Here is a 13,412-nt window from a genome sequence, read left to right as displayed (position 1 = left end):
CAGCACTGCTGCCTCACAGCACCAGGGACCAAGGTTCGATTCCATCATCATGCGAGCGCGTATGGAGTTTGTACATTCTTCCTGTTTCAATGTGCGTTTCCTCTGGGTGCTCTGGTTTCCTCTCACAGTCCACAGGTGTGCAGTTTAAGTGGATTGGCTATGCTAAATTGCCCTGTAGTTTCCAGGGATGTGCAGGTTAGCCATGGGAAATGCAGGGGTACAGGGATAGGGTAGAGGGAGTGGGTCTGGCTGGGATCCTCTTCAGATTGTTGATGTAGGCTTGATGGGCCGAATGGCTCCTTTCCAAACTGTAGGGATGCAACAATTCATTCATTAAACACCACCAGCCGCTGTGCTGGGACTTGAACCCATATTTCCAGTAGATTACCCTGGTCTCTGGGTTGCTAAGCTAGTGCACTGCCATCTCTATAGATTGGTGTTCACTAAAGGTCTGGGGATGTGGACAATAAGGTAAGAAATGATCTAGAACCTAATTCTATTGAAGCTGTGTTTCCAGATATTAGCCCAGGTCTCAGGATTACTAGGATAGAGACACTACCACCCCATTACTGCCTCCCCTAGGCATGCTTCTCTTATTGGGCGTGGTGTAGTGAATAAGAGCAGCAAGGTCATGCTAGATCGCAGCTAGAGTACTCCTTATTGTTCTGGTCACCATCTTACAAAAAAGATCTAATTATAAGAGAATCACAACGATGCTGCCCAGAATGGAGAATTTTAGTGATGAGGAAAGATTTGGTGGGTTCAAGTGATGTTCTTTGGAACGGTGAAAGTCAGAGTGTACAAAATTACAAGGGGCTTCAATAGAGTGGATAATAAGGATCTACTCAGTCATCAGGAAAGTCAATAACCAAGGGGCATAAATTTAAGTATCTCATTTGGCAGAAAGAGTTGAGGGGAAAGGTTTTCACCCAGGAAGTAACTCACTCTTTGAAAGGCAAAAACCATTTAAAAACAACCCTTTGATCTTTGTTTGAAATGCTGTAACCTGAGGGAGTGCTGACCAGGAGATGGAAGTTGGAGTAATATTGCACAGCTCTTTACCAGACAGCAAACACAAGTTGGAGTTAATTTGGGTAGTGCTGCAAATTGTCTGTGTAATAACATGCAAAGGGAATAGAATCCGTGCTTGTAAGGAGCATTCTGACAAAAGAGCAGGCCTACTCGGAGTACTGTCAATAGATAGTTCTTTCAAAGAGTTGATACAAAAGCAAAGTCCAAATGCCTTCCTGTGGGCTGGAGGATTTTAAACCCTCAATTTAAAATCATACCATTCCTGATGACCAAGACTTCAACATTGAACTCAGGAAATCACACACTGACCTCTCTACCTTTCTCATCTCATCTAAGACGTACCTCTGATATCACTCCTACGAAGCAGTCTGAAACGTCTTTACCCTGTTAGAAACACTCCAGACTCCTCTGTGTTAAAATAACATTGCACTGAGAGGTGCTGTGATAAGTTGTTGCTGCTTCTAGTGACTTCATTGACAGGCTGGGGAACTGATCCATACAAAGTCCCATCTCCATGTCCGACCTGTGCCAGGTTAACTGACCTGAGCTAGGACTTAACAACAAAATACTGGAAAGACTCAACAGAGCAGCATCATAGAACATAGAAAAATACAGCGCAGTACAGGCCCTTCGGCCCTCGATGTTGCTCCGACCGAAGCCTACCTAACCTACACTAGCCCAATAACCTCCATATGCTTGTCCAATGCCCGCTTAAATGACCCTAAAGAGGGAGAGTCCACCACTGCTACTGGCAGGGCATTCCATGAATTCACAACCCGCTGAGTAAAAAATCTACCCCTAACATCTGTCCTATACCTACCACCCCTTAATTTAAAGCTGTGTCCCCTAGTAATAGCTGACTCCATACGCGGAAAAAGGTTCTCACTGTCAACCCTATCTAAACCCCATCACTGAAGACAAATCAAGAGTTAACGTTACGGGTTGAGTGATCCTTCCTGAGATGCTGCCACACCTGCTGAGCTTTTCCAGCAACATGTTTTCGTTTCTGATTTACAGTATCTGCACTTCTTTGAGTTTTTATTGAGCTAGGACTTCATTTGGCCTCTGGCTAGAAACGTGACAGTGCCCAAGAGGCACGCAGGCTGTTATCTTAAGCCTTACCGAGAGGCATTGGGCAAAATGTTATGCACAGACTGGAACTGGCTCAGTAATGATGCCTCTTGCAGTTCAATAGTCTTTTAATATTCAGCGAGCTTTTACCTAAATACTTCAGGCTTGGGTGAAGCTGTGAAACTGGAGAGCTTATCAATGAAGTGGGGAGAGCGGTGTCCTCTGGAAACGAGAGGATGGAGGAGAGAACAGTCCCATAGGAGGAGAGATGGGAGAATAAAAGATCAAAACAAACCACCAGGAGCTGATGGATGAAATATAAAGCACTTAAGAAACAAAGTGGTAACCAATTGTAGTTTAGTGGTGTCTCATTACATTCGAGAGGCATTTGTATTGCGTGATTACAGAAATCTGTTACTTTTTTTTTTAGAAAAATGGTGTAACAAATGTAGTTAGTGGTATCTTCTGTACATAGGTAGGCATGCAAGCAGGATCACTTATTTCACAGGGTCTGGAAGACGGTGCCTCAGATCGTGGCTTGTGACTTGGGGAAGACCGTGACAACATCGTAGCCCTCAGGGACGGTGGTCCGCTCCTTGGCGTGCTGTTCACAGTAGATCTTGTCTCCGATGAAAAAATGTCCTTTCTGCTTCAAGGTTGTTCCACAGTCAGCGCAAGTGTAGCACTCAGGGTGACGGAACTGGTCACGGACTTTCACAATCATCCCCCTGTAACATTGCAGACAGAAAAGAAACAGATCAATTAATTCAGGACAGCCAATGGTGCTGAGTTTCAACCCAAGTCACTTACATTTTGTAAAACCTTTGCCCGACTTGGTTTCTCCCCTCCCATTCCTGTTGTGTAGGATGTTTCCATGAGTTTATTTGTCCCCCTGGTTGTGACCAGTACTGATTACAGCATCACTCAGTTGTCCCTTGATTTGGAACTGGATCCTGGCTTAATGGTGCTGAGGCCAGTTGGACTGAGCATTGCTGTTGTAGTTGGGGGATCCATGGACACCAGGAATCTCCGTCATCCAAACCTGAATTGTTCAGTCCAGAAGGAAAGTGCGACTGGGATACTCAACCACATTTGGCATCGCATCAGGAACCTAACCCGTACACTCACCAGCAATTAATGTTTCCACTCAGGAGCAGATGCCCAGAGGATTTTCCTTTCTCTTGTGTCTCAGGAAATAAGTCGCTGACCACTCCTGGTTTGCATCTCAGCTACACATTGTGTAAGTGAGCAAGGGTCTGAGGGGTTAATACTGAGGACTGGGTTAGGTCCCCAACTCTATGATGTTGCCAAACGGATACACATGAGGGCACCACCTCCTGCACAGTCCCCTCCATGTTCCTCTTGGATTCTGCCTGCCTTCCTGAGAGACTGTGAATGAGCCAGTGGAGTTAAGGTGAACACGGACCCCCCTGCTACGTCCTATCCCATGAGTACTATTGAACACTGGAAGTTAAGAACTCATTTATTGAAAAAAAAATTATGGTCTCCATAATTCCCTATACTCCCCCCTCTAGGCACCCCTTCCCCACCCTGCACCCCCCAACCCCAAAGGTTTTGGCCATCTGCTCCTGGTGCTAGACCATGAGGAGAAAGTGAGGACCACAGATGCTGGAGATGAGAGTCAAAAGGTGTGATGCTGGAAAAGCACAGCCAATCCGGCAGCATCCGAGGAGCAGGAGAGTCAACGTTTCGAGCACAAGCCCTTCATGCCAGGGCTCAACAGCAGCGACTCTGGGATTGTAGCCAGTTGGCACAACAAATGCACCCGCCTTTACACCCCTCACCTACCATGGTGCAGTGACACTAGATAAATGGTATTGCCCACTTACACTATTCCGGAGCCACAGGCCTCACACACAGGCAACTTCTGCCCACTGCCAACCGAGGTACCAACCTTCGTGGCTGGGGCTTTCACTTTGCGGAATCCAGACGGTTTATCCGGCTGTTCTGGAAATACCGGGATAAGGACATAGTTACAAAGTTAGTCCATTCCATACTTGCAATAGTTACTGCCCCAACATTGCTCGAGAGGTTACCACACTTAGAACGTCTCTAACATCCCTAAAGGCAAATGGCCAAGACATTCTCCACAGGATCTCCCAAACCCACAACTTTGAACAGCAGGGACAAGGGCAGCAGGTTTATGGTTACACCACCAAACCAATTCTCCTACAAGTTCATGACTCAGGCATGTAATGCCACGACACCATTAGTGAACGCTCTCTAACAACTGGGTGCACCTACAGCAGACAGACCTGCACAGATTGAAACAGGTCATCAGCCAGGAGCTTCTCAACAATCAATAGGCATGTTTCATTGGTGCTAGCTTTGCCAGTGGCTCCCCTATCCTGGAGGGTTCATTAAAAATAATCTTTTAAGTGTACGTGTCTTGTGAACTGAGTCACAAAGGAGCAAGTTTATTCAGCATTCACTCCATTCCTTGCACCCCCTCTCCTATCCCTGTGTCGGACAGTCAAACTGTTGCTCTTTCCATTTATACCCAATCCCATTCTCTGGTATGTTACAACTGCAGTCAGTTTCGAATTAGACCTGCTGTCAGTTCAGGGTCAAAAACTTGTCCAACTCTGGACGTCTGGCAGTTAATGCTTTTCCAGGACTAGAGCTGTCCTTCCGTACTGTATTGAGGGCGTGCTGCATTTGCATTAGTGCCATCTTTTCAGATGAGTCATTAAACCAAATACCCTCTGGCCTGTTTGGGTAATGTTGGCGAACTGAGCATGCTTGTTTCTCTACCGAAAATTCTTCCCTCAGACCGACCATCAAAAATTGATGATCCATTCAGCTCATTTATCTGTGTAAATTAGCTTTTCTCCACTGCAATGCATGACTGCACTTTGAAACAAAGTCCTTGGATTTGAGGCACTTTGGAGCATGTAATAATTGAGAGATTTTCCCTCAATTTGGCCAGAAGAGTGGAAATGCAGGATATTATCTAAATGAGATAAGATTGCAGAATGCTGTGGCGCAGAGCAATTTGGGCGCCCTTATACATGAACCACAAAATGTTAACGTGCTCTTTCAGCAAGTGTCTATGAAGGCAAATCAATCGTTGGTGTTTATCACAAAGGGGCAGAGTGTTAAAGCAGAGAAATCTTCCAACATCTGTACTGGACATTGGTGAGACTACCAATGCAGTAAAGTTTTGGTCCTGTTACTGAAGCAGGAATGCACTTCCATTGGAAGCGGTTTAGAGATGTTTCACTTGGCTGATTCCTGGCCTGATGGGATTCGTCTTGCGAGAAAAGGTTCAGCTTATACTCACTGAAGAATGTCTCTAATGCCCTTTTGGGGAATGATATCTGCCATCCATACCCTGTCCAGCCTACACATGACTCCATACTCCAGTGACAAGACTGACCTTTGAAATGGCTGAGCAAGCATAAGAACATAACAACTAGGAGCAAGAGCAGACCTTTCGGCTTCTCGAGCCTCATCCCCCATTCTCGGCTAACCAAATACTTCAATGCCTTTTAGCCATCCCTTCTCCATAACCTCTTATATTATAGTTGACCTTCATTGCTCAGTCCTTTGATTAGAGTTGGGACACTATGTTGAGGTTGTACATGACATTGGTGAGGCCTTGTCTGGATTTGCGTATCTAGTTCTGGTTGCCCAGTTATAGGAAGGATATTATTAAGTTAGAGAAGGCTCAGAAGAGATTTAACAGAACGTTGCCAGGAATAGGAATGTTTGAGTTTATAATGAAAGGATATGCTGGGACATTTTCACTGCAGCACAGGAGGTTCAGAGGTAACCCTTGTAGAAGTTTAAACTGTCTCACAGACAATCAAAAATCGATCAATCTCTACCTTAAACAAACTCAATGGCACGGTTTCCACAGTCTCTACTTCCTTGTCCACTCCCCATAATGCTTTAACCCATTACTAGTTAAAAATCTACCTCCTCCTCAAATTTATTCATTGTCCCAGTATCCACTCAATTCAAGGACAACCAGGGATGGGCAATAAATGCTGGCCTCACCAAGGGCACATACATCTGATGAAAGAACAAAGAAACCAGAAAAGCTCAGTTGGGAGTCCAGGCGTGATAAGGTGCACGGTCTTACACTGTGGTCAGTCTCTGCTGGCACAGTGACCTTACCATTGCCTTCAGACTCCAGGATCTCCTGCAGCACACGGAATGAGGCTGACTGTCTGGGCAGCTCCTCCGGCTCCTGGTTCTCTTGCAGCATTTTGTAAACGTCAGACTCCGTATCCACGGTGGGTCTGCACGGCTGCTTCGCTGGTTCGAAACTGCGATGGAAACAAAAGACAAGCCAAGAGGATCAGAGACTTCCAGATTCATTCCCTGATCATCAGTGCGCGGAAAAGTGCAGCGTTGAACAAAGCTTTCCCCAATGTCCGGATCGCATCTTAACTGTGAAGGATGATGGGGAAAGTAATGTTCAAATCGGCCAATTTGCGTCGAATACAGGCAGTGACTCTCAGATTTCCACCGGATGGAGATAATTGGCTGGAAGTTCCTGAATGGCTGAAAGTGAATGGGATTAATGTTACAGATAAAATTTGTTATCATGTTACTATCCCCCCACTTGCTGTATTTTGCTGGAGAAACCACACTGCTTTTATCCAGAGACATTGCTGTCGTCCTACTGGTAAGCTCTATTTGTTAGAATGGATTCTGTAGACTGTTTGTTATAGCATGATGTTTAAAGAGACACTGCTGTAGAGAAGACCAGGTGTGTGTCTAGCTAGATACCTGCCCCATCACCAACTCACTGGTAAGCACAGTGGTGCAATATGCTGTGTAAACTGGCGGTAGGGCTCTTGTTTGCTTGGGGTAAGGATTAGACACCCCGGGGTAGAGTTTTGGATTTCTGTTGAAGACAGTCTGCATGTGGGCACAGGTGGTCACTGGCATCAGAAACCAGTGTCAAATTGTTGACATGTTTGTGCTGAAGTGGCATTCTCATTCTGGCTAACCCTACCCAGCTGGTCAGAGGGGAGGGAGAAACCCATTAGGGAAATGATCTATTCAAAAGGCACTCAGCAGAAGCCAACTAGAGAATCTTCTCAGCCAGGTTATGGGCCTGTTACTGAAGCCATAAGATGGAGAATGGGGACGAGTGAGTGAGTGGGTGGGCAAGACCTGGGGGGGACAGGAGTGGGGCGGGTGGATGGTGTTGGGGTGGGGTGGGTGGATGGTGTTGGGGTGGCAGTCATTCACTCACTAGGCACCTGCAGCCCCCATACCCAAGGCAGCTGCTGACTGATTGGTCAGGGCTTGGACTCTCTGCAATGAAAATATAGCAGCTGAAGTTGAAGATTTGATGGAGGTACCCACCTCTCTCTCTCTCTCTTTCTTACAGATGCTGGAAGCTGCCATTTGGTTAGTGGGACTGCAACAGGAGCTTCCCATTGACCCTCCAGTGTTGACAGCCTGTTTGTCATCTCCAGTGGAAGCCAATTCATTATTCCCACAACTTCATAGTCTGATGGAGGTGCCGGCCCATATCCCTCCAAACCCTCCCTATTCATATACCCATCCAAATGCCTCTTAAATTGTACCAGCCTCCACCACATCCTCTGGCACCTCATTCCACACACGTACCACCCTCTGTGTGAAAACGTTGCCCCTTAGGTCTCTTTTATATCTTTCCCCTCTCACCCTAAACCTATGCCCTCTAGTTATGGACTCCCCAACCCCAGGGAAAAGACTTTCCCTATTTACCCTATCCATGCCCCTCATAATTTTGTAAACCTCTATAAGGTCACCCCTCAGCCTTCAATGCTCCAGGGAAAACAGGTGGAGTGTGGGGTCTTGAGGGGGAATTGTTACATGGGTATTAGTTGGAAACATACCAATCATGCAGTAAGATTAGTGAAACGATAACATGGGCCCAACCGACTTGCAAATCCTGCTATCCTCACTGTTCGTTTCTCATGGCCCTGCCAATCTTCAAAGCAAAGAGGTGGGGGATTGAATACCCTTTCGTCAATAATCGCAGTTGGGATTTAGAAGGTGAGGGCTCAGAAAGAGGGGGAAGAGCAGAGTGTGGAAATCACTCCTACAAAAGCTGGTTGAGGTCAATAAAGGGAAGATAGATACCTTTAAAGGGAAAATAGAAAAGAACACAAGGGAAAAAGGATGGATATAGTGCAGCTTATGTGAAGCACAAGTACCAGCAGAGATGGACCAAATGGCCTGTCTCGATGCTGTACATTCTACAAAAGGGTGGGGAGGTCAGGACTCCCTAATGTGGTATCCATGTAAAAGTGCCGTTCACTCCTTCCCGTCTACTCGTGACATGCTGAGTGTGTCCAAGTCCTCTCAAACCGAAACCGAAACCAAAACGAGAGGCGTGCAAGAGGCCAGGCTGCGGTGAGGTGCAAGTGTGCAGCATAGAAAGAAAACCACACACACACCCGCATGGAGTACTGCGCAGAGCTCGTGTTACCTGATTGCGGAAGGGCTTAGTGTTGAGATCTGTCCCTGCAAACTGTCCACAATGTTTTGTTGAGAATAAAGTTGCAGAGGAGAGTTAAACTGAGTGTGCAGCACTCGCAGCCCTGGTACATCCACCTCCACTGGACCCACTGCGCAGTACTGGGCTGCTTGCTTCAACTCCTCGGGTCCAACCCTGAGCCGGCTGGGGATGGAGGAGGTGCTATGCCTCCTGAATAAAGCTGATGGAGAGCAAGAGGGAGAAGGAGCATAGACTGTAGCAATGGGAGCTTTAAAGATTCCACTAGCAGACGCTGGACTAAAGTGGAACATGTTTAATTTAAGGAAAGATGGATAGCAAAGAGAACAGAGGGATGATTTCATAAAGCATGATGATGAAAAAAAAAGTCACCGTCAGAACCTGAGCAAGCATTGATCCATCAGCAATATATTTGTCACAATCACACAGTGCAATGTCAGAGCCACAGTGTTGTCACCAGGATTATTCTTTCATGGACTGAGAATTCCCCAAAACTTTTTGTGCTATCGTCATTTTAGGAAATAATTCTCTTTCTTCCACTGACACAGTCTCAGGGCCTGTTGCTGATAGGTCCTTATGAGGAACAATCAGAAGTAGGCAGTCAGGTCACTGATTCACTAAAACTGTTCTAAAACAAAGATTTTAAATAGTTTCCAACATAACTTACAAATGTCTCCCCATCAGTACTGTATCCCAGTGTCATACAGTTACAGACTGTCCCCAACAGTACTGGACCCCAGAGTTACACAGTGACAGACCTGTCCCCAACAGTTCTGTACCCCAGTGTTAAACAGTGACAGACCAATCCCCACCCGTACTGTACCTCAGTGTTTTATACAGTGACAGACTTGTCCCCATGAATTGTGTACAACTAGTGTTATACAGTGACAAACCTGTCCCCACCAGTACTGTACCCCAATGTTATATTGTGAGAGACCTGACCCCACCAGTACTGCACCCCTGTGTTATACAGAGTGACATACCTGTTCCCCACCAATACTGCACCCCAGTGTTATACAGTGACAGACCTGTACCCACTAGTACTGTACTCCAATGTTATATTGTGAGAGACCTGACCCCACCAGTACTGCACCCCTGTGTTATACAGTGACACACCTGTTCCCCACCAATACTGCACCCCAGTGTTATGCAGTGACAGACCTGTACCCACCAGTACTGTACTCCAATGTTATAAAGTGACAGACCTGTCCCCACCAGTTCTGTACCTCAGTGTTAAATAGCGACAGACCAATCCCACCAGTACTGTACCTCAGTGTTATATACCATGACAGACTTGTCCCCACCAATACTGTACCCAAATGTTATACAGTGACAGACCTGTCCCCACTAGTACTGTACCACAGTTTTATATAGTGACAGACCTGCACCCACCAGTGCTGTACCTCAGTGAAATATACAGTGACAGACCTGTCCCCATGAGTTCTGTACACTAGTGTTATACAGTGACAGAAATGTCCCCAAAACTACACTGCAGTGTTATACAGAGACTGTAACTATCAGTGAGTGTTCTTTCGAGTTTAAGTCGACATTAACTCAATTATTATACTTGACTGAAATCCGAGTGGCAACACTGCATAACAAGAAGTTAATCATGAGAGATCATCCTGAATCATGCAGAAATAATTAAGTATTTAGCAAAAGGTCAGTCCAAATATTGTCAGTGACTGGTATATAATCATGCAGGTTGGTTTAGTATTACATTTACTTTCAAGGGATAGTGAGATTTGTGAAGACTACTTTTCAAGAACAGGAGAGGTTTTGTGTGAAGACATTGAGGTTTTGAGAGTCTCCACTGCCTGGATGGTGTCAGTGCATATTGGAAAGGTGGTCGTGGCTGGACTCTCATGCAGTGCGAGTCAGGGAGGCTGCACACAGGCAGCACAGACATTAAACTCGCCCCAAAAGTGTGGGTCATCCTCAGGATGCAGCTTGTGAACATCACAATGTAGACACAAAGCTGTGGTAAATCAAAGTTTCAGGCACCTGCTTACACCCGGCGATCGTTTAACGGGTGGGTTTACCAGGCTGTATGTGCGCTGCAATTGAGCTGGTCTCTGCAAAAATACACAGTGAATACAAACAGAGGAGTTATTGGTGTTTCACACTTTGGAAAGTCAGAACATCAGTTTAAATTAAGCAACATCCAGCAGACTCTGTAGGCCACCTGAAAGAACCTGTAAGGAGAAACCAGAAGACATCAGGGAAAGAGATTTTCTTCCCATTATTTAGCAGTGAACAAATCAGATAGAAAATAAACCAGTTCAGGATAACTCAGCTGGTATAAGTCACTAAACTTTCGAGATCTTCTCCCATGAGCCTTTCTGACAGATAGGAATCTACACCATCACATGACTACAAGTTTTAATTTCCAGGGGAAATGGTTCTGATCAATTCTGACCCAAATCCTGGGTTTGACAGTCATGTACTAATTCAGATTGGCATGTGACATTCTTTGCCCCCATGAGACACAGGTAGGACAATCCAATGAAAGCAGCTCTTCTGTAACGGACAAACACACAACTGGAGGGAGCACAAACCCACAGGGTGTTCAGCGTGAAGCCGTGCGGTCCGATAGTGTCCTGCACTGGTGTAGACGTGAATCCGGAAATATGCGAGGATATGTACTTACGGTTTGCTTGGCTCGGGGTTGTTGGAGACTGCTCTTGACTCGAGGGCACTGTTGACTTTCTCCACGTTGGCTGCAGAATAAAGGCCAGCTGGACTGTTGTACTGTGAGGTAATGACTTTGGGAGATGAGCTGGAAACGGCACAGAATGGCTTAGCGCTCCGGTTGTGAGCACTTCCTATGTGTTTAGCCTCCTGCGTGCAAGGACAAAGATAGATGGCTACATGCAGGCGTGAGGTGGTGGCCAAGTAACATGCAATGCCAAATCTCCACCATTAGGGATGTGCAACCACTGTCTACCCATCATAGACATTTTGATATTCAACCCCTCACAATGAGAAATCCTAAAGCTAAAAAGAAGAGATTTCAACTTATTTGTTGCACATCATCAAGGATAGACTGAGAGAGGGAATCGGTCTACTGGAGTACTCTTTCAAAGAGCTGTTATTGGCACAAGGGGCTGAATGGCCTCCTTCTCTGCTATTAGTGACCAATTTTAAAACAAACCAAATCTACGGGACCAGTGTGAAGATTCATTTTGTCTCCTTGTCAAATATCACTTTCCACTGAATACAAGGGGTAAAACCAAGCAGCGTGTAAGATCAACATTGTATCGACGTTCATGCCAAACAGGTCATTTGGGGTAAAATTTGGATCGATGAGCTGTCTGTCCTCTGGAAATTGAATCCAAAACTTTCTCCGCCACAAATCCGCAAAATTAATTGGGTAGGAGACGAAACAGAAACCGAGTAAATCATTCCAGTTGAAAGGACGTCAACAGTGATTACACATCCCTAATATGAACGCTCGCTCAGTGTCCTCCATTCCAACTGTGCGCAAAACAGAGCGGAAAACTGTTGGATACTGCAGCTCACTGTCCACTGCAGAAACAGACCAGGGAAAGAGACTGTACATCAACATACTGGCTGGAATGAATACCATTCATTGTCATCTACAACATACATTGACATAAAATACATACCCAAAGGAAATCAAAGGGCAAAAAATTGCAAGTGATGACCAAGAAGGAGATATTGTGAGGGGTGACCAGTCAAAATCCAGCCAAAGAAATGGATTTAACGAGGGGTCTTTAATTAGGTGATCAGGGCGCCATTTTGGAATGTTGAGCCTGGAAAGGCTGAAGGACCAGCTCCCATTTTTTGTGTGAAAAGGTTTGAATCAAGGACAGGAAAGATCTTGATGGAGTTTAAGGGCCAGAATTGTAAAAATGACAGCTTTCAGATCCTTAGGAGGAGCATAAACTAAAGCAGTAGGTCAACGTAGACAGCAGTGATAAGCAAAAAAGACTTTGGAATTGATGACAGCACATACAGCAGAGATTCCAATGAATTAATGTGCCCAGAGGGTGGAGGATGTGAGATGAATCATAGAATCGCTACAGTGTGGAAGCAGGCCATTTGGCTTATCAAGTCCACACTGCCCCTCCAAACAAGCATCCCAACCAATCCCTGTAACCCTGCATCTTCCATGGTTAACCCACCCAACCTACACACCCCTGGACATTATTAGATTAGATTCCCTACAGTGTGGAAACAGACCCAACCAGTCCACACAGACCCTCCGAAGAGTAACCCACCCAGACCTATTTCCCTCTGACTAATGCACCTAACGCAATGGGCAATTTAGCATGGCCAATTCGCCTAACCTGCACATCTTTGGACTGTGGGAGGAAATCCATACAGACACGGGAAGAATATGCAAACTTCACACATACAGTCGCCCGAACCTGGGACCCTGGCGGTGCTAACCACTGAGCCACGGTGCTGCCCAAGCAGCAGGGAATAAGCGACAGGGGAATAATTGAGTAATCATGCTTGATGCTAATGGAGATCCTATTGAGGGTCAAGCAGCAAAGTGATATGATATTGGTGAAAATGGAAGTCAGTGTGCTGGAGAGAATTATGGGATTAGACAGCCAGCTCAAATCTCTTGGAGGATAAACTTGCTATCACTCCAATCATCCTGGAACTAGGGGAAACAAATCAAGAACCAAATGCTTGTGGTCGGACTAAAGGCTTTGGTCTGACCAATGTTTGGCTGAAATTTACTCCAGTTTACTAAAGAATGGGTAAATAGACTGACAATACCAGGTCAGTGGCTGGGTTGGGAGAAGTGGGGGATTGATAGAGTTCAACAGCATCAGTGGATGTGGAA

At 45.8% G+C, this 13,412-nt stretch overlaps 1 protein-coding gene across 2 annotated transcripts in view; it reads right to left on the bottom strand.

The window, feature by feature from the left end:
* Nucleotides 1-2,443: 2,443 nt before the first annotated feature.
* The window catches only part of pdlim1 (PDZ and LIM domain 1 (elfin)), a 97,496-nt gene continuing 86,527 nt past the window's right edge, over nucleotides 2,444-13,412 (bottom strand). Inside the window, exons 4-8 of one of the 2 annotated variants that reach the window (XM_072583004.1) lie at nucleotides 10,595-10,665; nucleotides 8,564-8,869; nucleotides 6,247-6,398; nucleotides 3,954-4,071; nucleotides 2,444-2,831 (exon numbers count right to left, since the gene is read on the bottom strand). In XM_072583004.1, coding sequence (XP_072439105.1) covers nucleotides 2,630-2,831; nucleotides 3,954-4,071; nucleotides 6,247-6,398; nucleotides 8,564-8,869; nucleotides 10,595-10,665 — 849 coding nt within the window. In that variant the 3' untranslated portion in view covers nucleotides 2,444-2,629. Of the gene's footprint in view, nucleotides 2,832-3,953; nucleotides 4,072-6,246; nucleotides 6,399-8,563; nucleotides 8,870-10,594; nucleotides 10,666-11,240; nucleotides 11,432-13,412 lie in introns of both variants that reach the window. The other variant, XM_072583005.1, reaches the window with a different exon arrangement.

This window comes from Chiloscyllium punctatum, chromosome 13 (assembly GCF_047496795.1).
Source record: "Chiloscyllium punctatum isolate Juve2018m chromosome 13, sChiPun1.3, whole genome shotgun sequence".
NCBI classification, from domain to species: domain Eukaryota; kingdom Metazoa; phylum Chordata; class Chondrichthyes; order Orectolobiformes; family Hemiscylliidae; genus Chiloscyllium; species Chiloscyllium punctatum.
The sequence above is the reverse complement of the archived record's forward strand: the minus strand, read 5'-3'. Positions and strand labels throughout refer to the sequence as shown.